Here is a 20,967-nt window from a genome sequence, read left to right on the forward strand (position 1 = left end):
CTTGAAAATTCCAACGCGCAGAACCGCTGACACTGCGCGTTCTATTCGCTGGCGGACAGATCTAACCAAGGCCCTCCCCACTGCTTAAAGAGACCTTGCACCATCTCCGAGTGAAGATGCATTCGTGATCAATCATTCACCGGCGGCTGAGTTCATCCACTCTAGTGTTTAGAGAACCTGCCAGGTGTTCAACCACCTGGGACATGCCCTGATGTTCCACCCACGTCCAAAGGCGAAGAGCCTCTTTTCACAGGGTCCACGACCCCACCCGCCCTGTTTGTTGCAGTACCACATGGCGGTGGTGTTGTCCGTGAACACCTGCACTACTCTTCCTTTGACAGAAGGAAGGAATGCCTTGAGTGCAAGACGAATCGCCCAGAGCTCCAGAAGATTGATGTGGAGCCCGGACTTCGCCAGAGACCAGAGGCCTCTGATCTCTGCCTCTCCCATGTGGCCGCCCCATCCCAGTAGTGACGCATCCGTCACCATTGTGAACCCTGGTTGGGGAAGGGAGAAGGATCTGCCATTTACCCAATCCTGGTTTGTTAGCCACTACTGCAATTGGTGTGCAGTGCCCTACGAGAACTGGAAGCAATCAGAAAGATTCCCCTAATGCTGCGCCCACTGGAACTTCAGGTCCAACTGCAGAGCTCGCATACGCCACCTAGCATGGTCCACCAGCAGGAGGCCATGAGGCTCAGCAGCCTCAAGGTCATTCTCACTGAACCCCGGGATGAAACATATGTATCATAGCCCGAATATCCCAGGCTCGCTGCTCAGGAGGATAGGCCCGGAACTGCGCGGTGTCCAGAAATGCTCAGATGAAAAGGAGCTTCTGGGATGGAATCAGGTGTGACTTCGGCACGTTGATAGTGAACCCCAGCGAGTGCAGGAGGTCCGCCGTCGTCTGGAGGTTGGAGATAACAGGCTGGGGTAAGCCCGCCTTCAACAGTCAGTCGGCGAGATAGGGCAAGACTGGAACCCTGGATCTGTGCAGATGAGCTGCCTCCACTGCCATTGTGAGAAGTTGGCCTGATGTATGATGTCACTAGTTATAGTGTACACCTTATATCAGTCCAAATACCCTTATGGTGATTGGTTGTAAAGTCAACCTTATAGACCAGCTATCCTAGTGGTAGCATGGACAAGAGCAGTCTTAGGCTAAACTCTGAATGGCATGTGAAGCCAGCTGTGATACCATATATAATCCCTTGAATACCAAATGAAAGGACACCACAACAGATATATATATAAAATAAAGTGTATTTATTCTAAGCAAACCCTCAGCACTCTTTATGAGTTTAGAGGTAAGTACAACACAGTCTTATTAATGCATACAGTAAGTCACACAGGTAAGTAATACAGTTAGGCCCTAGGGGCCACGCAAACCATATACTAAATAAGTGGTATAAGAACCACTGTCACGGAAATAGAATAGGCCTAGGCCTAGGGAATCGCTGGGGCTACACTACACTAGCGTTAGTTAGGAAGTGGGAGGCCCACGGGATTCGTGTGCAGAGTGGAAACACTCACGCGTAATGCGTAAAAGTCAATAGCAATGTTACAGTTTAGAAATAGATAGATTTAGGACACTTCCGGAGTAGCTAGGAAGTTGAGACTTGAAAACTAGACACTAGGATAGTCACTATCCTGATGAGCACCGGAGTACCCAAGTTACCTAGCCCACAGGCTGCGGGTGCATAGGGGTGAAGATGCGTCGTTTTCGTCGTCGACTCCTATGGATGCCTGATGCTGACAGGCAGTCAGGGGAGAGTGTCCGGTGGATCCCAAGGCTGGGATCAAGAAGAGAAGAAACCTGCAAGCAGAGGGGACAGAGTCAAGGTCACTAGCCAGTGACCACGTGGAACCAGGAAGGAACCAGGCGATGTCGTGAAGAGTTGCAGGTGAAGGTGAAGCTTGTCGCTGCAGCCAGGAGGACCAGGAAGCGTCGAGGACGACCAGGACCAGGAGGCGAGCTGTCCCACGAAGGCTCTTGCTGTCGGCGGCGTCGAAGTTGGACTAGGACTCACCAAGCCTTGGCAAGCGGAACCCACGAAGAACAAGGGACTTGCTTCTGGTGCAGACCAGGAAGGTCTGGGGTGCTTCTTCTTTGCAGAGAAGCGGGAGCCAGTCTGGAGGAGCCAAACCAGCGCAGAAGATTTCAGGGAGCGTCGTCACAGAGGCCACTAGCCAGCGGGCAAGCAACCGGACAGACGCGGCAAGCAGGAAATTGCTGAAGGGCCCCACGCAGGACTCGTGGAGTGTGGGGGGCTGGTCTTCGGTGCAGATGGTGCTTGGGGTTGGGGCTTCTCAATCCCCGGTGCACAACTTCGAGGGTACCTCAGAAGCTGCGCTGTAAGTTACTAGCCACTTTTCCCAGGTAGCCGGTCCCACGTCGCTCGTCGCCTCCACGGATCTCAGCTCTGCTGCAGATGTGGATGAGGGTCGGAGAAGTCTGGAAATCAAGGCTCTGGTCGGGCTCTGCAGTCGGTTCCTCGTCGAACGTTTCACAAAGCAAAGGGTAGTCTCTTGATGGTGCCTGTTTGCACAGGGTAGCCACTCCTTGGCCACAAGGGAGATTCTTCAGTCTTCTTCTTTCGTCGAATGTCGAAGGTCCAGAGTTTCTGTTCAGTTTTGCAGGTTCAGGATAATCTCAAGTCTTGAGGCCCAACTCCCACTCTTATACTAATCTGGGGGGCTGGGATACCTGCTAGGTCACGCCTTATGGGTGGGACCTGGGAGGGGGTGGTTACACCCACTTCCCTTTGTCCAGTTTCGCGCCAGAGCTGGGGCTGGAGTGCCCCAGCGCCGGTTTGAACTGGACTATGCAAGGAACACCTTGTGTGCCCCAGGCATGTCTCATTCCTTTCAGCCCACCCTGCCCCAATACACTAAAGGCTGTCTGGGGAGGTGCTAGCACCTCCCCAAGCAGGAAACCTATTGTCCAGGCCTCCCTGGCTGGGATCACTCCCAGCTGCAGGAGGTCAGACTTGTGTCGTGGCAGCAGCATCCATTTTGTGATGCTGAGGCTTTGGTCAGAGGCTAACAGTTGAAGTATGATTTTAACATGTCTTTCCCTCTAGAAGGGGGGAATAATATTCTCATGTCCAGAAATGGCATGGGGGTATTATTCCCGAGTGTTAGACACCTTACACGACATGTTTTGATAAAGCCAAACCATAGTTACCATAACCGTCTAAGATTATAAGGCACTTTAAGAGTATATGGTAGGCTATATCATAGAACAGCTATAAGGACATGGTTCCGAAAGCTGCAGACAGGCTCAGCTCATGCTAGAGCACCATCTCACATGTTACCAAGCACTCTGCCTCCAGGATTGTTAAGGCCTGCCATAGGAGTGACTGATAGGTACACATGTGTCTATATATAAGGGCAGATATAGGCATACTATATCTAAGCAAGGGGTGATTACACGACCTTGCCCCAGCTGAGTGATCAGCCAGTTGTGTCTGATTGGAAGGCCAGACCAGGGGTGGCATAATACATGCTGCAGCCCCTGGGAGGCCTAGGGTACACCTATGCCCTGGGTACCTGGGGTACACTGTACAGGGTCCAATAAGGTGATCCTTACCAATTGGTTATGTACCTAGGGTACATGGAGTCCATTTTACAGAGAGAGCAGACAGCCTGAGACCCTGAATGGCAGGATCTCAGGCCAACTAAGTCGAAAAACCAGCTAGACACTAGGCAAAAAGTTGGGGGTAACCATAGTCAGATATCCACCTTCCTACAGCCATCACTTTCGTGAACACCCGAGGGGCGTTGGTAAGGCCAAAGGGGATCACAGTAAACTGAAAATGCTTGTGGCCTACTGTAGATAATGCCTGTGGGCTGGCAGGACGGGGATGTGGAAATGTCCTGCAGGTCCAACGCTACATCCAGTTGCCAGGGTCGAGGTGAAACAGGACCCGAGCTAGTGTCAGCATTTTGATCTTCTCCTTCCGGATGAAGCGGTTGACGTCCTTCTTGGGTACCAGGAAGTAGTGGGAGTAACAACCACGACCTACTTATGGACAGGGACTCGCTTGATAGCTCCTTTGGCCAAGAAAGCCAAAACTTCCTGGCGGAGAAGGGCCAAGTGATCCACCGACATGCGAGGGAGTGTTGATGGCATGGAGGGAGGGGTAGTCTCGAAGGGCAGGGAGTAGCCCATTCAGACTATCTGCAAAACCCACCTGTCCGACGTGATGTTGTGCCAGTGGGGGAGGTGATGGCAGATCCTGCCGCCCACTGGCAACTGGTGGCCCTGAAAGGTCAGACTAGAAAGGTTTGGAGCCTGCTGCAGAGGGGGCACTGGGGGACTGGGCCGCCAGCTGGCCATCAGACCCACGCGCTGAGTCCCACGTCCCCGGCCACGCAGAGGCTGGGTAGCTTGCGCCGGCATGTGACCCTGGGTGGAACATGGTGGGGCAGCCCTTCCGTAGCCACAAAAGGGGCAAAAGGCATACTAAATGGGCGAGAGGTGGCCGCGAGGCCCAAGGATTTGGCCGTAGCTCTAGAGTCGTTGAAGCGCTCAAGCATATTGTCCGCCTTGTCGCCAAACAGGCGACGGCCATCAAAGGGCATGTCCAAAAGTGTCAATCGGACATTCCCGTAGAAGCCAGTGGACATCAGCCAGGCAGAGCATCTCAAGGCTACCGACGTGAAAATCGTTCTACCCAGCGAGTCGGTGGTATCCAGCCCACATCAAATGGCGAACTTTGCTGCATCTCTACCCTCTGCAACCGCATAAGAGAGTACGGCCCAGGCCTCCTCCGGACACTGTGGCAGCACATGCGCAACCGTGCCCCACACAGAGTGGGTGTAACGGCCCAAGAGACATGCGGTGTTCACCGACCGCAGTCCTAAGCTGGTGGAAGAAAACATCTTCTTCCCAAGATGATCCAGCTTCTTGGATTCCGTATCAGGGGGAGCAGTAGGGAACGCGCCTTTGGATGCTGAGGCTTGGACCACCAAGCTCTCAGGGGTAGGGTGTTGGGAGAGGAAAATTGGGTTGCTTGGGGCCGGGCAGTGGCGTCAGGCAATCATCCTATCCACAGGAGCCCCTGTGCTGGGCTTGGACCAAGTACCCAGAAGGATGTCTGTGAGGGCCTTATTGAACTGCAGCAGAGGCAGCGAAGAGGCTGGTACCGGCTGAAGCACCTCAGTCAGGAGGTTAGTCCTGACTGCCACCATAGGAAACTCAAGGCCCAAGGCCTCATCCGCCCTATGCAACACCACAGCGTAGGAGGCTCCCTCCTCTGTGGCCACAGTAGGGGGAGAAAGCATACCAAGGTCTGGGGAGGTATCCAGACCACTGGCCTCACCCAACTCCTCTCTCCAGCCCGGCTCTTCAACCTGGTCTGCCAGAGGGTCAACAGACCACTCTCAGTCCTCCTCATCCTCCTTTGGCTGCGATAAGGAACGCCAGGGTAGAACAGTGGTACAAAAGTACCGGTCAGCGCCGGTTCGGCTGCGTGTCCAAGTCGAGGGCGAGGCCAGGGTCGATGCCGGTCAGGGACACAACCGACGCTGGAGGTGGCGGAGGCGTCAGAGGAATCAGCACCAGGGGATGTGTCGTGAGGTCGACCGGCACCCTTCTGGATCCAGGTCTGGATCCCTGGGGGCCCTGCGGCGCCAGGGCCGGAGCCGCCGACATTTAAGGCCTAGAGCCCCCAGCCGAGTCTGTGGGGCCAAAAGGTGCACCGGCGGAGTTTGGCTGCCCAAAGATGGAGTGGAGGGCTTCGTAAAATGCACAAAGCTGGGCAGGGGACGCTTCAGCTCCCAGGAAGCTGGGAGCCGTCCCAGTAGGCTCCGCAGGCAGAGCCGAAGGAAGACGACCTTCCGCATCCCGTGTCGCATTGGCCGAAGGATGGGGAGAAGGCAAAGAGAGATGGTGCTTCTTCGCTTTATTCTTGGGCTTAAACTTACACGATGACGAAGACTTCGAGGAGGAATGATGGTGGTGGCTCCGCGACCTCCCTCTCGACCAGGACCTTGAGCGGTGCGGAGCTGACTGCCGGGCCTCCAGAAGCTTTCGGGACCGATCCCGCAAAGACTTCGGGTCTGAGCACGAATTCGGGTCATGGTTGAGCTCCAGGCACCAGAGGCACACGAGGTGCTGGTCCGTGACCGACACCAACTTGTGACAAGAATCACAAGGCTTGAAGCCGGTCCGACGATGGGACATACCTAAGTGCACCAGGAGTCGGATGACTCAAAAAAAAGAGGTTGACAAAAGTCAAAAAAGTGTTAGTCAAAAAGTGACTAAGGGTACTGCTCTTTCTGGATCTCAGCTGGCTCGCTCGGAAAAATAAAGTACGGACGTCAGCGCGCAGGGGGGGGGGGGGGGTCTATGTAGATACCGCGACTTCATCTCGGCGATCACGACGTCGAAAAACGTGGAGTTGACGGACGCCACCTACCGACGCACAGGGGTACTGCTAAGGAAAAATAATTCTCCGGACCCAGGCTGATGCCTGGGGGTAATTCGAAGGTAAAGCATCTATAACTCAATCAATCAATCATTTATAGAGCACACTACATACCCGCGAGGGTCTCAAGGCGCTGGGAGGGGGGCGCTACTGGTCAAACAGCCAGGTCTTGAGTAGCCTCCTGAAGGTCAGCAGGTCTTGGGTCTGTCGTAGGCTCAGAGGGAGGGTGTTCCAGGTCTTGGCGGCGAGGTGGGAGAAGGATCTCCCGCCGGTGGTTGTTCTTCGGATGCGAGGGACGGTGGCGAGTGCAAGGTCGGCAGAGCGGAGCTGGTGGTTGGGAATGTAGAAGGAAAGTCGTCTGTGGAGGTAGACTGGGCCGGTCTTGTGGAGTGCCTTGTGTGCGTGGATGAGGAGCTTGAAGGATATCCTCTCGTTGACGGGGAGCAAGTGCAGGTTTCTCAGGTGGGGGGTGATGTGGCTGTGGCGAGGTATGTCGAGGATCTGTCGTGCAGATGCGTTTTGTATGCGTTGCAGTCGTTTGATGAGCTTGGTTGGGGCTCCCGTGTAGAGGACGTTTCCGTAGTTGAGTCTGCTGCTGACGAGGGTCTGGGTGACTGTTCTTCTTGTACCTGTCGGGATCCACCTGTAGATCTTGCGGAGCATGCGGAAGGTGTTGAAGCAGGAGGAGGAAACAGCGTTGACTTGCTTGGTCATGGAGAGCGTTGGGTCGAAGATGATTCCCAGGTTGCGTGCGTGGTCGGTGGGTGTCGGGGCTGCCCCCAGTGTCGTCGGCCACCAGGAGTCGTCCCAGGCTGAAGTGTTGGAGCCGAGGATGAGGACCTCCATCTTGTCCGTGTTCAACTTCAGTCAGCTGATCTTCCTCCAGTCGGCGACGGCCTTCATTCCTGCATGGAGGTTGGATTTGGCGGTGATGGGGTCCTTGGTGAGGGAGAGGATCAGTTGAGTGTTGTTGGCGTAGGAGATTATGTTGAGGTCATGCTGTCGGGCGACGTGTGCGAGCGGGGCCATGTAGATGTTGAACAGTGTCGGGCTGAGGGAAGATCCCTGGGGTACGCCGCAGATGATCTCAGAGGCTTCGGATCGGAATGGGGGAGGCGGACGCTCTCTTTCAGATATCTTATCGAACTAGGCACACATATGCTGTTGTCATCACTAAGATGAACAAACTACTGCAAATACTGTGGTAGGAAGAAATACCCCAATGTCAAACATATCTGAACCGGTCCTGTTAATCAAACAATTTATTCCAAATGCCCTATCACAGTCCAAACCTCAATGCCTGCATTTTATGTTTTATGTCCAGGGGGTAGGTCTCAACTGCAAAGTAGTACATACCAGCATTGCCCCATTTGTCTCCACTGTTTTCCAAAATAATGGATGGCTAGAAGTTTAACATAGAGTATTGCTTTGGGATTCAGATTTCACAATCTTCTGTTATTTGCAGGTGATGTTGGAGCAGCACAAACGGACTCTAATAATGGAAGGTTTTGAAAAAGACATTGCAATCAAATTGTTTACACATAAACCAACCTCTGAATTTGTGGGTAGACAAAATTACAGCTGATGACTAGATTGCCAATAATCACTCAATATGTTGGCTGTGAATGAAATTTTAAGCCATTTATTAGAGAGATGTGAATTGAGAACACTGTGCGGGGGGGAGCAACTGATTTCTATCTTCTGGGAATATAATTTATAATATTAGTGTCTTGATTGGTTCATTTTTGAAAAATATATCCTAAAAATGTTTGTAATCTGCCTAACCAAACAAAAACATACAAATTGAGGTCAGAGCTTGATGGAGTCTGGGACAGTAGCTTTCCTCACACGTCCTCAACCTTAGTACCCATTTTTGCTGCTCAGCAAACCTCTGGTGAGGATGATAGCCACAAGGAGGGAAGCAGAAGAGTGATAGATCTGCTGCTTCGATGGACATATCAGAGAGGTGACAGCGGTGTAAGTGATGAAGGTTTCTGGTGCAGCTCCTGCTAGCTGGGTTCTGCTGAGATGCACCAAGACTGATGGGGGACAGAGGAAGTTAGGAAGAACAAGGAGGCATGGCCCGCTGGAAGGTCTGACACACAACTGAGAAAATGAGGAAGTTGGTTTTTCTTGATGTCCAGGCCACCATTCACCTCTCCCAGTGAAGTGGATTATCATGGTAACAACTTAGATTTACCTGTGAGGCCGCAACGCGTCTGTGTCGCAGTACACACTTTGAATTGTTCCTCTCAGGTTGATTTACGAGCGTTGGGGTTGAGGTTGATCATTTTTGGTTCTCATGGTGTTGGCAGGGATTATACTGGAGGGGCAGGAGTGACTTGCCGCACAAAGTGGAGCTCTTGTCTCATCAGTGAGCAGACCACACATTACGTTCCCCAATGGCAGTGGCTATGGACTCGCCTTCTTCCTCTTTCTAGTCTTGATCGACCCCTGTGCTTCTTAAATACACTTAGGCTTGGTTTTGAAGTAATTATTTATAAATATTGATAATGGGATTGAGTTATATATGCCAGTAGTGGTGTCTGTTTTCCTATGTGCATCTTGCTTCATTGCACAGTGCTATTTGTGTTTATAATGAATTAAATAAAAAAGATCTAAGCCTAAACATTACCAATTGATAATTTACTGTAAGGGATTTACAACTGGGGCAACTGTTTAATTTGGATTTCAGGTTTTCAGGGTAATATTTGTTGCTTGCAAATCAGCTGATATATTAAAAGAGACATCAAGCACATGTGACAAGTGGATATGGATGCCCCCAATAGTATCCTCTGGCAAGACCGAGATTAATAGGATGTGGCTGTCAACGTCACTGGTTTCAACATGAGACAACCTCCTGCGACTGGAAGATGAACCAATTCAAGAATGGATGTGGCCAAACAACATTAAAAACTAAGGCAATAATAATTACTTATTTCGTTTCTGTGAAAATCCACGTTGTAATGGTAGCCTCAATAGTACTTGGTTCACAGACCTCAGAGGAATGAAGCACTCAGTTGACCTGCTGGGAATAGACTCTGTTATATGGCGTTATATGGCGAGTACACACAAATGGCTTTAATGTGTGTTCAACCAACGTAATTAACGTACGGTCTTTTTTCAGTTTAGACAGAGAAAGTGAAGACATATTGTCCAACCCCTGCTCGAACACATCAAAAAAAAGACAAAGAAACCTAGTGAATAAGGCAGCTCCTTCTAATCAAATAAACTGTTTGTGAAAGGCAAGGTGTACCTGCTTAGCAGTGAGACAAAACAATGTAAATAATGCTCAAATACCTGATCACAGCAGCAACCAATGTCACATGCCCCAGCTGTCAGGTTACAAGGACAATCTCCAAGAGGGTGGTACACTTGGTTAGGAATCACTGTTGCGTTTTCTGTAACAATGTAGACCAAAGTGCGTTGATTAGAGAATTAAACTGTTAGCATTAACTAAATTAATAGCACAGAGACACACATTCTTTAAAGCATTACTCAAGTTACAAACGGGCTAAAACTCAGAAAGTCTTTAACCATTTAAAGGTTACAATTTGTATGCAATAATTCACTAGCCAGTCAAAATGTATCCAAGGTTACGAGTGTCGGAATCAGTTACACGCTGGCCATAGAAGCATCCCTTACAGATGCTCCATCATATATGCTAGCTTTGGGAGCTTGGTGCAACAGCAGTATTGTCAGGACTAGAGGATGAAACTGAACCTAGAGTAGACAAGAAAAAGCCACAAAATATATACATATACAAAACTAACTATAAGGGTAATCAAGCAACACTAAGCATTAAATAGATCCAAGCAGCTCTTAAGGGATTAATCAAGGAAAATCTGAACTTGACTGAGGCAAACCAAGGAACAGAGCATATCATCAGTCCTATCCACCGAGCAATGCATTGGCTACAGCTCTTCACCTTTCCATCCAGCAATCAAAAGCCAAGGTTGCTAATCCACCTAGGTAAAATCCATTCCACTGTATCTTGAAAACCTTTTTCGAAATTCCAACCTTGACTCTTGAAGCAAAGATGGAAATATTACAAGGACTCAACCATTCAGAGTTGTAGATACACTGGCGCACAGTCACACAGCAGAAGGCTTCAATCGAGGGGACCTATAAGTTGTGACAGAGGTGTCTGGTCTATATCGGCTGCAACCAGATACCGGAGGAGCAAGACTCATAGGCCATTTCCCTAATCTCCCAAAAGCCATGGGGGAAGCGGTGACATTGTGGAAATTACAAGGCTTTGCAAAAAGAAATGCTGAATGTGTCACATGGAGGCAGGGATGCTTGGCCACCTTACACAGGCAATAATTTCTAAAGGACCAACCTAAACCATACTTGCACCCTTTCTAGTCCACGTAAAGGGAAATAACATGCTTCACACAAAGAAGTGCCTCTGGCCTAGTTGTAGATCTGTGATGGAATCAAACTCACAAACTGTCTGATATAATCTACAAAGTTTATTCAAAATTGAACGTTTTCAGAAGGTAATAAATGAATAACTCGCCTCTAAGGAAAGATGAGGAAAGAAACAATTCAGAGAACACATACACAACTAAACTGTCCTTCTCTCTCTCAGCCCTAGTGGCTGACACACACCAGTGAGGTAGGGACTCTTCATTGTACCGGCGGGCAGTGGAAGTGATTCTCTCCATGATGTCAGCATTGCTGACAGAAGTACCCTACAACTACTCTGGGCAGTGACTCAATACGTAGTGAGGCAACAACGATGTGGTTAGCTGGAGTGGCGCCCAATCTTTCCTGTGTCCCCCTCAGTGCCACCTAGGCATCTGGCTGTGCCAATGAGCCCTGGCAGGGATATACATGTGTGTTTGGCAATGGCTGTGCCCCATGCCTGGGGGAAGGAACTGTTTCAAGCCCTTCAAGTGTTGATTAACTAACTCACAGTTTTGGTAGCCGTTGGTGGAGATTCAATGCGAGTCACCCACCAAGGAACTGCAGGTCTGGGTCCTACAACGCCTCTCTATTTTTCACAAGGATAAGCTCATGGAGGGCCTTAGGAAATCTGCCCATTGGTGGCTCGACATGTCATAGTGCCTGGCTGTCAAACCCATGGTTCCAGACATTTAAGTCAAGTAGCTGCCCCTGGCCTGTCAGGGTCCCAACCTTTAGGGGTGATGATATGTCAGTGGTGCCCATGTTGAGCATGGCAGGGCAGAGGTCTGGCAGGACTCCTAAACAACCAGTGCCAGTGAGTATTGGTTTACTCTCTTAGAGACCATCTCTGAATGTTCTAACCTTAAACTTCTGGAAAATCCTCACTCTCTCGCACTCTTTCATATAAAAATGGCCAGCTAATCTGACAACAGCTCTCCCTCTCAGTCCACCAAGTAACCTTTACCTCCTCACCTGTATCAACATACCACATTTCTGGAGGTGCTACAATTCAGCTTCCTCCTCAGCATCAAGGCAGGGCACCTGCTGCAGTCCTCAGGCGTCTATACACACCATCACATAGCACTAGGGAATTGGGCCTTAACACATTTTGCTTCAAATCTGTATCCTAAATCTATACACATTATACCCGTCTGTTTTTAATCAATAAAAGGGGAAGGAATACATAAACTATAAGAAGAGGACAAACAAATCTTATGCAGCTCAATTCCTTGAACTTGCTGTGGAACGAGATGTGGTTCTCACCAAAAACTGTTAGAAACTTCCGAACTCTATTTAAGACACAACAATTTTTTATGGCTGAAGAAATTACTGCAGAAATAAAAATACTGAAAAGGGCTACTACACTCTTGGGATTTGAGGGACAATCTCATGCTCGATTACTTTAAATCATAAAGTAACCCCAAAAATGAGAATTACAGAATTATTTCATGTACAAGGTTGTACTTATTGTATGTCTACACATTTTAGCCATAAAATACATTTTCTGAATAGTTTACCCAAGTAATCGGTTTTTAGGCACATATGTGCAGGAGTTTAAGCTGCAAAAAAAGTCACCTGCAGTAAAAAGAAAAACAAAATCCCTATAAAACCGAGTACAAACATTCGAATTTAAATAGGGAATCCGAATTTACACAAATCTTGGCCAGAGAAGAGAGAGAACATTTTGTACTTCTCTAGTTAAATTAGGAGGACAATTAAACAACTCATCATTGTGAGAAGTTGGCCTGATATATGCTGACCACTAGTTAAAGTGGGCACCTTGCACCAGTGCAAACGACCCTTATTATTGATGATTAGGTGAAAGACAACCTTTATTGAAAGCTATCCTAGTGGTAGCTATGGAGAGCAGCCTTCAGGCTAAGTCTTGAAGGAATGTCAAGCAGCTTGGTTTCATCATATCGAGGCTTCTTTTAACCCCAAAACCAGCGGCGACAGCCTTTACTGCGATTGCAGATACTTTTAATCCGTCATCATCTTTGATTAATTTTTCTCCTTTTATACCATGTTTTTCTACTTCTGTTAAATTTAGACATACATCATTCCATGCGAGGAAATGCAATTTCCAACTTTTCTCATATCCCAGTGGGCCATCCGAACCTCTTCAAAGAATACGTAATAAAGCAACGTTCGTTGAAAGCAGTTTATTATAACCCAATGCATTTCGGGCCCCTCAGGGCCCTTCGTCAGGGGTAACTGTGAATGAATAATAGAACATATATTTAAAATCTCAAAAGCACACAGCTACGTATATGCCTTAACAATACTCATTGTCAATCCAATTAAATTAACACAATTCTTTTCCCCATGTAACTACAAATGTTTAATAACTTTCAATTTATGTCCCCCATTCTTTCTATGGCCTCTTATTTTCTACTCAATTCCCTCAGTTGATAGTTCCCGTCAAAAACCTTCTTCCTTGGAACGTTCCTCCCTCCTGCTTACACTTCAATTACTGTATGAACCCTCCTCCCCTAGTAATTCCATGACTATATCTCCGTTACCATCATTCACGCTTCACTGTTCTTTCCTCCTCCATCTTCCTTCGAGTCAAAACATACCCAGAGATCTTTCCCTTCCATTATTCTCAACCGTTCCCATTACGCTCGCTTTCCCTTTCACGTACCTGCTAAAACATGAACCGTCCTCGACTCCCATTCACTAAACGGATTACCATCTCTGATTTCCTCCCTCTTTTTTAAACGTTCCACGCTGCGTCTAAACCCTCCTCCTTCTGTCATGTAATTATTTACACCTGAATCAGCCAAACCTCCCTGGGACACTACACCTCCCACAATGCATGCAATTCGTTAGGTTGTGCATTTAAACAAATGTGATACATATGCGATCAATTGATATAACTCCTTTGACAATGCTTTAAAAGTGCCAATATGTCCAATATCTTAATTTGTCATTTCAGTATTCATCTGACTCTTATTCAAAAATAAAGTTGCTAGACAAACGAGAATTTTCCGCCTTGCATGGAAAAATAATGTCATTTAGATGAAAGTCCATTATTGAAAGTCTGTTTTCTTCGCGTGGGTGCCAACCCGTTAGGGCAAAAACATCAACTTCATCAAACTTGAGTGCAACCCTCTCAAGTTTGATGAAGCAGCTTGGTTTACCAGATTATAACCTCCTGAATGACCAAATGAAAGGAGAACCACACAAGGAATATATAAAATACATGTACATGAAAGTGGTATAACAACCATGACTTGACTAGACACAGTGCCTAGAGCACATAGAATCGCTGGGACCCCAAAGAACCACCCAAGGTAGTGACACAGGGGACCCACGGAGGACGGGTGTAGTGTGAGAACACAGCAGCGAGCTCCATACAACTCTATGGGAAAGTCGCAGTTGGAATTTTAAAGATTAAGGACACTTAGGAGAGGACTTCAAGCTAACCCTTTGGAGCATAGAAGGTTCTAAGTCCAGCACCCTTGTGAGTACCGAGGTACCCGGATTACTTATCCCAGAGGAGCCGGGTGCATAGGGGTCAAGTGGTGTCGGAAACACTTGTTGATTTCAATGGCGTGATGCGGAGAAGGGCTGCTGCTGGGAAGATGAAAAGTGTCCGGTGTGATTCAAGCCTGGATCGGAGCTGAGAAGAACCTGAAAGCCCAATCAGAGTTAGAGTTGCCCACAGAGGCCCACCAGTCGACGGACCAGGGATTGCGAAGGGACCTTGAGCTAAATCACAAAATACCAGCCCACGGAACACTCGTGCAGTGTAGGCCAGATATCTTCAGTGGAAATACTGCTCGGGTCGGGACTACAAGTAGCCCAAAGCACAGCCTCAGGGTTCGCCAAAAAGCATATGCTGCTGCAAATGTACACGGTGCACAGGGGTTCAGGTTGCATGGTCCCCACGAGGGATACGGGCCTCCGAATTGCTGAGAGCACTGATCAACCTCAGAGACCGCGGGAACCCACCTCCTGTGTTGCAGAAATCTTCGGAGTCCTCAAAAGCTTCGGAGATGCAAACCGTCAGATGTGTTTCAGGTGCCTGCCTTGCAGGAGAGAGTAACTCCTTTACTCCAAGGGAGATTCTTCAGTCATCTAGCGTTGTGCAGATTGTCGAAGTACTTGATTTATGTAGCAGAGTTTAGTCCAGGTAAAATCTAAAGTCCTGTAGCCAGGGGTTCCTACTTTATACCAAAGGAAGGGGTGGGACAAGCTCTGGGGACCCACCTATGGGAGGACCAGGACAGAGGGGTGGCTACACCCATGTCCTTTGTCCAGTTTCACGCCAGAGCAGGAGCAAATGGCTCTTGCAACCGGTTTGAGCTGGACTATGCACAGGGACACCAAATGTGCCACCAGTGCAGACATCAAAGCACTCTGAGTGCACCCACCCAACCCCAATGCATTAAAGTCTGTCTAAGGCCCAAAGTAAATTAATGTCTATCTTTTTTTTTTTTACATTTTAGGGACTGTTATGGCAACAAATTCTGAACACAATTTTGTAAAGGATGTATATAAAGAACATCTATGACAGTATCCCAAATCATTTTTTGTTCATGAATTTGATCAAAGAACTTTTTTCCCAGTTTTTCAGGGTGAGCTGCTTAAATGTTGTAAATGTATTTTGTTAAATCGCACTTCTGTATTACTGATCAAAAACACAGGTGGGTTATTTTTGAAAGAACAGTGTGACACTTCGAAAATCAGATAAGGACTGAACATGTCCCTAGGGGACGCTAAGGGATCTTCCAGGGATGTTTAGGAATGTCGCTCAAAGGCCATTTGAAAGAGATTATGGAGTGAACAAAGTTCAGTGATTTAAATACTAGCTTCTGTGATAGTCTGTGACCTGCAAGTTACAGGCTGAAATCTGGAAAGTTCGCCTCAGCCTTGCATTCTGTAGCGGTGATTAAAGGAGTATCGGGGATTTCAGTAATAGTAATGCTTGCTCTTGGCACTGCAACAAATGTACAGACACACTGCAGTGGGAAGGTGTTTCCTGTGAACCCCTTTTCAACTCCAAAGCAAGAATGCCATAAGTGTTTACATTTGATGTCAGAGGCAGCCTCTTAACTTGATGAACTGCCTGGACGAATCAAACATGTTTAATTCATACTGCACAATGTACGAATGTCCAAAACAACATATCTGGAAAGGCGAAGTGCAAGAAGATGAAATGTTTATCTGTAAAACAGCACACTTTGTGTGGCTTCTTGCTTAAAATAAGCAATTGCACATCTTACATAACTACAGTCAATTTATATTTATTGGATTATTCAGGGAAATAGGGGCTGCGTGTACTTTAAACTGGATAGAAAATTCCTGATATTAAAAAACGTAATTTACAAACTTTCCCCGACTACACACACGACCATGGCTAGAACATAGTGACATTTAATTTTAATCGACTCTTGCCCTGAATGACTAACTAGTATCATCATTCTGAATTCCATAACAAGAAGTACGCATTTACTAATCAATAACCTAAATTGACATACTGCAATACCTTAAACAGTTCCCACAACCCCTGTACTAGTTAGTATACAGCAGTAGCTTTCTTCATAACGGATGTTCTGCATACAGGGGTCACCTGTGACAATTCAACCCATACATACTGAAATGAAAAAAATGTGTTGCGACTCTGATCTGACTTTCTTACCTGACACGGTTCCTGTGAAAGTGGAATTTGAATAGATCTCTGCTTGAATGATCAGACTTGCAACCACTGTAGAATTCTGGCAAGCCACGACCTGAAAGGTTCGGGCCACACAGAGTGTGCAGCAGTTCGTCTCATTGGTGGAGCATAGGGGGCTACCCCACGTCAATGTCACTTTGAAGGTATTCTAAGTGAGAGGGAAAAATAAATATTGTTTATTTTTGAAATTTCAAAACCCTCTACACTGAGCTGTAAAATGAAGCGTATAACTTGAAGGTGGGCTGGGATCAGGAGGCCTCTACAGTCAGATCAGCTCTGCGCCTTTCCTCAATGCTAAAACACATTAATATCTGTAGATTTGCCCTTGAATTTTCCAGTGTCACTAATCCATGGTAGTTCAATTTAATTTACTACTTTTTGTTTCCACCACCTCTTCTAGGGAGGATGGTCTATGTTCTCACTACTTCCGGCGTTGCTTCTAAGCTGCTCTTTCCTCGGTCTGGCTTCTACATCCCAGATCGTAGAGTTCTCTTCCATTGACAAACTTATAATAACCTACTAATGTGTTTATTTCCTTCATGAATTGGGCAGTCTCTGTGAAAGGTCTACCTCTCACCTCAACTTACTCAGAATCAGAATATTGGACTCGACTAAGCAGACAAGTATGTGGTTTAATTCACACACTGTTTCGTAAGCTCCATGCTAGCCTGGTCTCCAATCTGATATCTGACTTACTCTAAAATGTTTTACTGGCAAAGACGTGAATAATTATTACAATAACCCTATACACAAGACTACCTTTATCTCTGGAGTGCTATGTGTTCAACAGAACTGCATAAAATACAACAGACTTGAGCAACTTTTTGCATCTAATGTGGCGGCACCAAAACTAATTTCTGTCACAGTGTTGGCCAAGTTGTGGTATAGATAAGCAGTTCAAAAACAAGCCCAATGGGTGTCACCTTTAAAATGTGGGTGCTAATATTGCCTTTGCCAATGCTTATTGATTAGGCATGGTTACCAAAAAAGTAAAGGAAAAAACATTTAAAACACTGGAAGGGGGCAGGTCATCTCTTCAGGGTTCTCAAAAGTGTACACTCAATTCAATATTTTCAGACTTCATAAACAGCATAGTTGATTTTTCAAATTTAACATAGGACACTCTGAACAGAATTTAAAATCCAGCTTAAAAATAATACAGAGGGCTAGCTGCAGGTTTTCAAAAATAACAGCTGCCTGTGTCAGTATTTAAAGAAAAAACTGCCATTTACTTTCCCCTCGAATTTGAACTGGAACTTTATGGGCCTCCGGGATGAGAGAACGCTCTTTTCCTGTCACCATAAGTAGGCCTTCTGCCTCGAATGCAGGCTGCATGCGTGCAGCAAATTGCATCTACCGAGCGCCAGAAATGCTGCACATGTGTGCCAGTACCTGAGCTTTCATGCAACACGCGGAAGGCCGGTGAAAACCCAACCAAGTCTGCTTTTTAGTCAAACCTGCCAAAAATATACCTGTTGCTTTGCTTTTGGGACAAACGTGTAAGCAACAGGGAGAACATAGGAGGGTGGGTGGAAGAACATTATGGGGGAAGGGGGGGGAAGAGTACGTGGGAGAAAGGGAGTTAGTGAAAGTGAGTGAGTGAGAGAAAACATTCACTCCTGTGGAGTGCTGAAAGTACTTCCACGACGTGGGACCTGGAAGGATGCAAGTCAAAGGACAGTAAAGAATATACTCTGCATGGAAGGGGTAAACACAAGAAGGGAAGGAAATACACTGAATAAGAAGCAAGCAAATGAGACTGACAAAGCCACAAATGAAAAGCAATGGGCTGCACTAAAACCCACTGTAATTATTGATACTGTACACAATAGCTATTTGTCAACAGACAGCTAAAAGGTGCTGGAAGGGAGACCTAAAACGTAGGGAATAAAGTTACAACTTCTACCCAAGTATAGAAGCAAACATGTCAACAAAAATAAACAGAAAAAATAAAATCACTTTGCATCGAAGAAGCCTTGCTAAACATTCCTTTATATATTTTTGAGTCGACCGCCTAAAACTTCTCAACTATCTGCCTAAGTTGAAAGCAGCTTCACACAAGACCATCTTATCTAGGTTTCCTGGTGCAGCCACACAAGAGCAATTAAGATGGCTATAATTTCATACATTCACTGCATTTTTCAGGTGCTCCATATCAGGACAGAAATTAAAAGGCTGAAATATCACCGGAGAGAGTTACTGAAATGTGGGTGGAGGAGGGGGCTCTCTAGTAAAGACACCATACCAAAAAGGCGGATATGAATTTCCTGACATAGTCAGCTAATATTTGGTAGCGGAATGACCTATTACGAGAGAGTTAGCACAGAGAATCGGGCATACACTGAGTTCAGATGGTTTGGGCTTTTACGGGGTGGGACCTGTGGGATATCTTGAATTCACCTATGATAGGTAGACTGCCTAACCTGTACCACAACCATATAACCATCACAGTGTTGGATGACTAGGGTGCAATTACCCCTATCCAGTCACTGACTTCATATCCATCCCCATTTATATCAATTTGTTTTAAAAATACATGCATTTTACGCCAGAATTCTACCAAGCAAGCTTTGGCTCATCCTGCAGACAATAGAGGCATGGGGCTTCCAAAATGGTGGTATATCTGTTTGGGTGTTTAAAGAATAAAACATATAAGAAGTGTGAAGTGCAATTTGTGGTGACCAAAAAGGAGTGTTTCAGATACCAGCTACACAATTTGGGGTTGTGAATTTCTTGACTAAGAAGGCCGTACCCAGAAAGAAGAAGACTTTTAGCACATGCGCTACCAGGGTCAGTCTTACACATATGGAGGGCATGCCTCATTTGTAAGGGTTTTGGAAAGAGGTATTGACTGCTATCAAACACAATATGTGTATCCCTACACCGGATGATGTATTCCCTCTAGTGTACTGGGGTGGAAACCAATCACTGAGAGTGAAATTAACTTGCTCAGGGGAAACTCATTTGCCAGTTACTGCAAACCTGGTTACACCTGGGAACTGGAAAAGGCTTCAGGCACCAACGCTAAATATGTGGTTTTTGAACGATCAAGATGGCGACCTTGTAAGTTGCATACTTTTGAGCTCTGTCTGCTTCCTGCTCCTGCAGTCCTCCTGATGGCATCCTGATCCCCTCTCTGAGTTGCAAAGGATTGGATTACCGCCAACCCCCATGACACTACGGCTATTAATTTGTGTTGTGTTGGGTGAAGGGCGTGCCCGGGAGAAACTGCATACATGCAGTCAAGTGTGCGGTCTGTGTAGCCTTTGGAAGCCCTGCCCTTTGATAGCTGGAGGTTCATCTCTGGGCTCACCGGAGACGCAGCTCTGGGCTGTTAAGATAAAAGCCTAAAGGTCATACCCACCGATCATTCCCAGCATCCCCAATAGGATATATCAGAAGGGGCACCGGATCAGAGTGATACACGAGTGCCAACTTGATAGAGACAGTTCTCAGACTACGCTTTCTGCCTCCAAGGTAATGTGTGCTTGTTTCTTCACAGATGTGGCCTCTCCCTCGTGTTTGGCCATTATGATCTTCGCACATGAGTTCAGGGCTGAAATACTTGGACTTGTTGCAAGTACTCAACCTGCTCTGGCCGTCTCTGATGTGACTTTTGGGGGACAGGGCTCCTCTATTTGAGAGCCCTTGTGCTCTGTGGGACGATTGTGCTGTGGTGGAGATGCTGTGTAGCAATGGCTCTTCAGTTTTGGGCACATGTGAGCAAGCTGGCTGTGACTGGACATTCTTACATGTGCAGAGTGAGAGTGAAATACACCTTGGGTGCCCCCTAGACTCAGAGTACATGTACTCGAGCAAGAACCCTGGTGAAACTGAAAGCCTTCAGGTCTGTGTGCCTCCCGGGGGAGTTGGGCCCTAAAGGGGCTAATGATGAAGAAATGGTCACTCTCTTAACGTGGTGGAGAAAACGCTCCATTAACACACTGACAAGTTTGAAGACATTCTGAAAGCCATACGTGATATCAAAACTATCCTGGAAACCAAGCCTGATGCATTGGCAGAGGACGTGGGTTTCCTTAGAGCAGAACAAAACAAACTGAAGGAGAGGGTAGAAAACAGTGAATCACACCTGTCGACAAAGAGACAGACATTGACCATTATGCAAACTCAAATTAAAACACTGCACAACTAAGTGCATCTCTGGAAACGGAAGGTGGACAATGCAGATGTCGAATCACAATGTATCAAGATGGGGATAGTGGGAATTCCAGAGCGGCTCGAGGGTACAATCATGGAACTATTTGTGGAGGAATGGCTGGAGAACACCGAACCAGGAGGTAAAATGTCAACTTTCTTTTCGGTGGAGTGAGCCCATAGAGTTCATGCTTCTGAAAGTCACTCAACTCATGTGCTATGTTCATGCAAGGTAGTTGAGGCCTTATGAGGGCAAAACAGATGTACAGCCACATGCTGAGG

General features: G+C 47.1%; 1 protein-coding gene across 1 annotated transcript in view; it reads right to left on the minus strand.

Annotated features, from left to right (window-relative positions):
• The window catches only part of TCTN2 (tectonic family member 2), a 251,876-nt gene that overhangs the window by 201,008 nt on the left and 29,901 nt on the right, over positions 1-20,967 (minus strand). The window contains exons 4-5 of the mRNA XM_085636293.1: positions 16,495-16,678; positions 9,735-9,835 (exon numbers count right to left, since the gene is read on the minus strand). Coding sequence (XP_085492419.1) covers positions 9,735-9,835; positions 16,495-16,678 — 285 coding nt within the window. The remainder of the gene's footprint in view (positions 1-9,734; positions 9,836-16,494; positions 16,679-20,967) is intronic.

The sequence above is a fragment of the Triturus cristatus genome, chromosome 11 (assembly GCF_964204655.1).
Source record: "Triturus cristatus chromosome 11, aTriCri1.1, whole genome shotgun sequence".
Taxonomy (NCBI): Eukaryota; Metazoa; Chordata; class Amphibia; order Caudata; family Salamandridae; genus Triturus; species Triturus cristatus.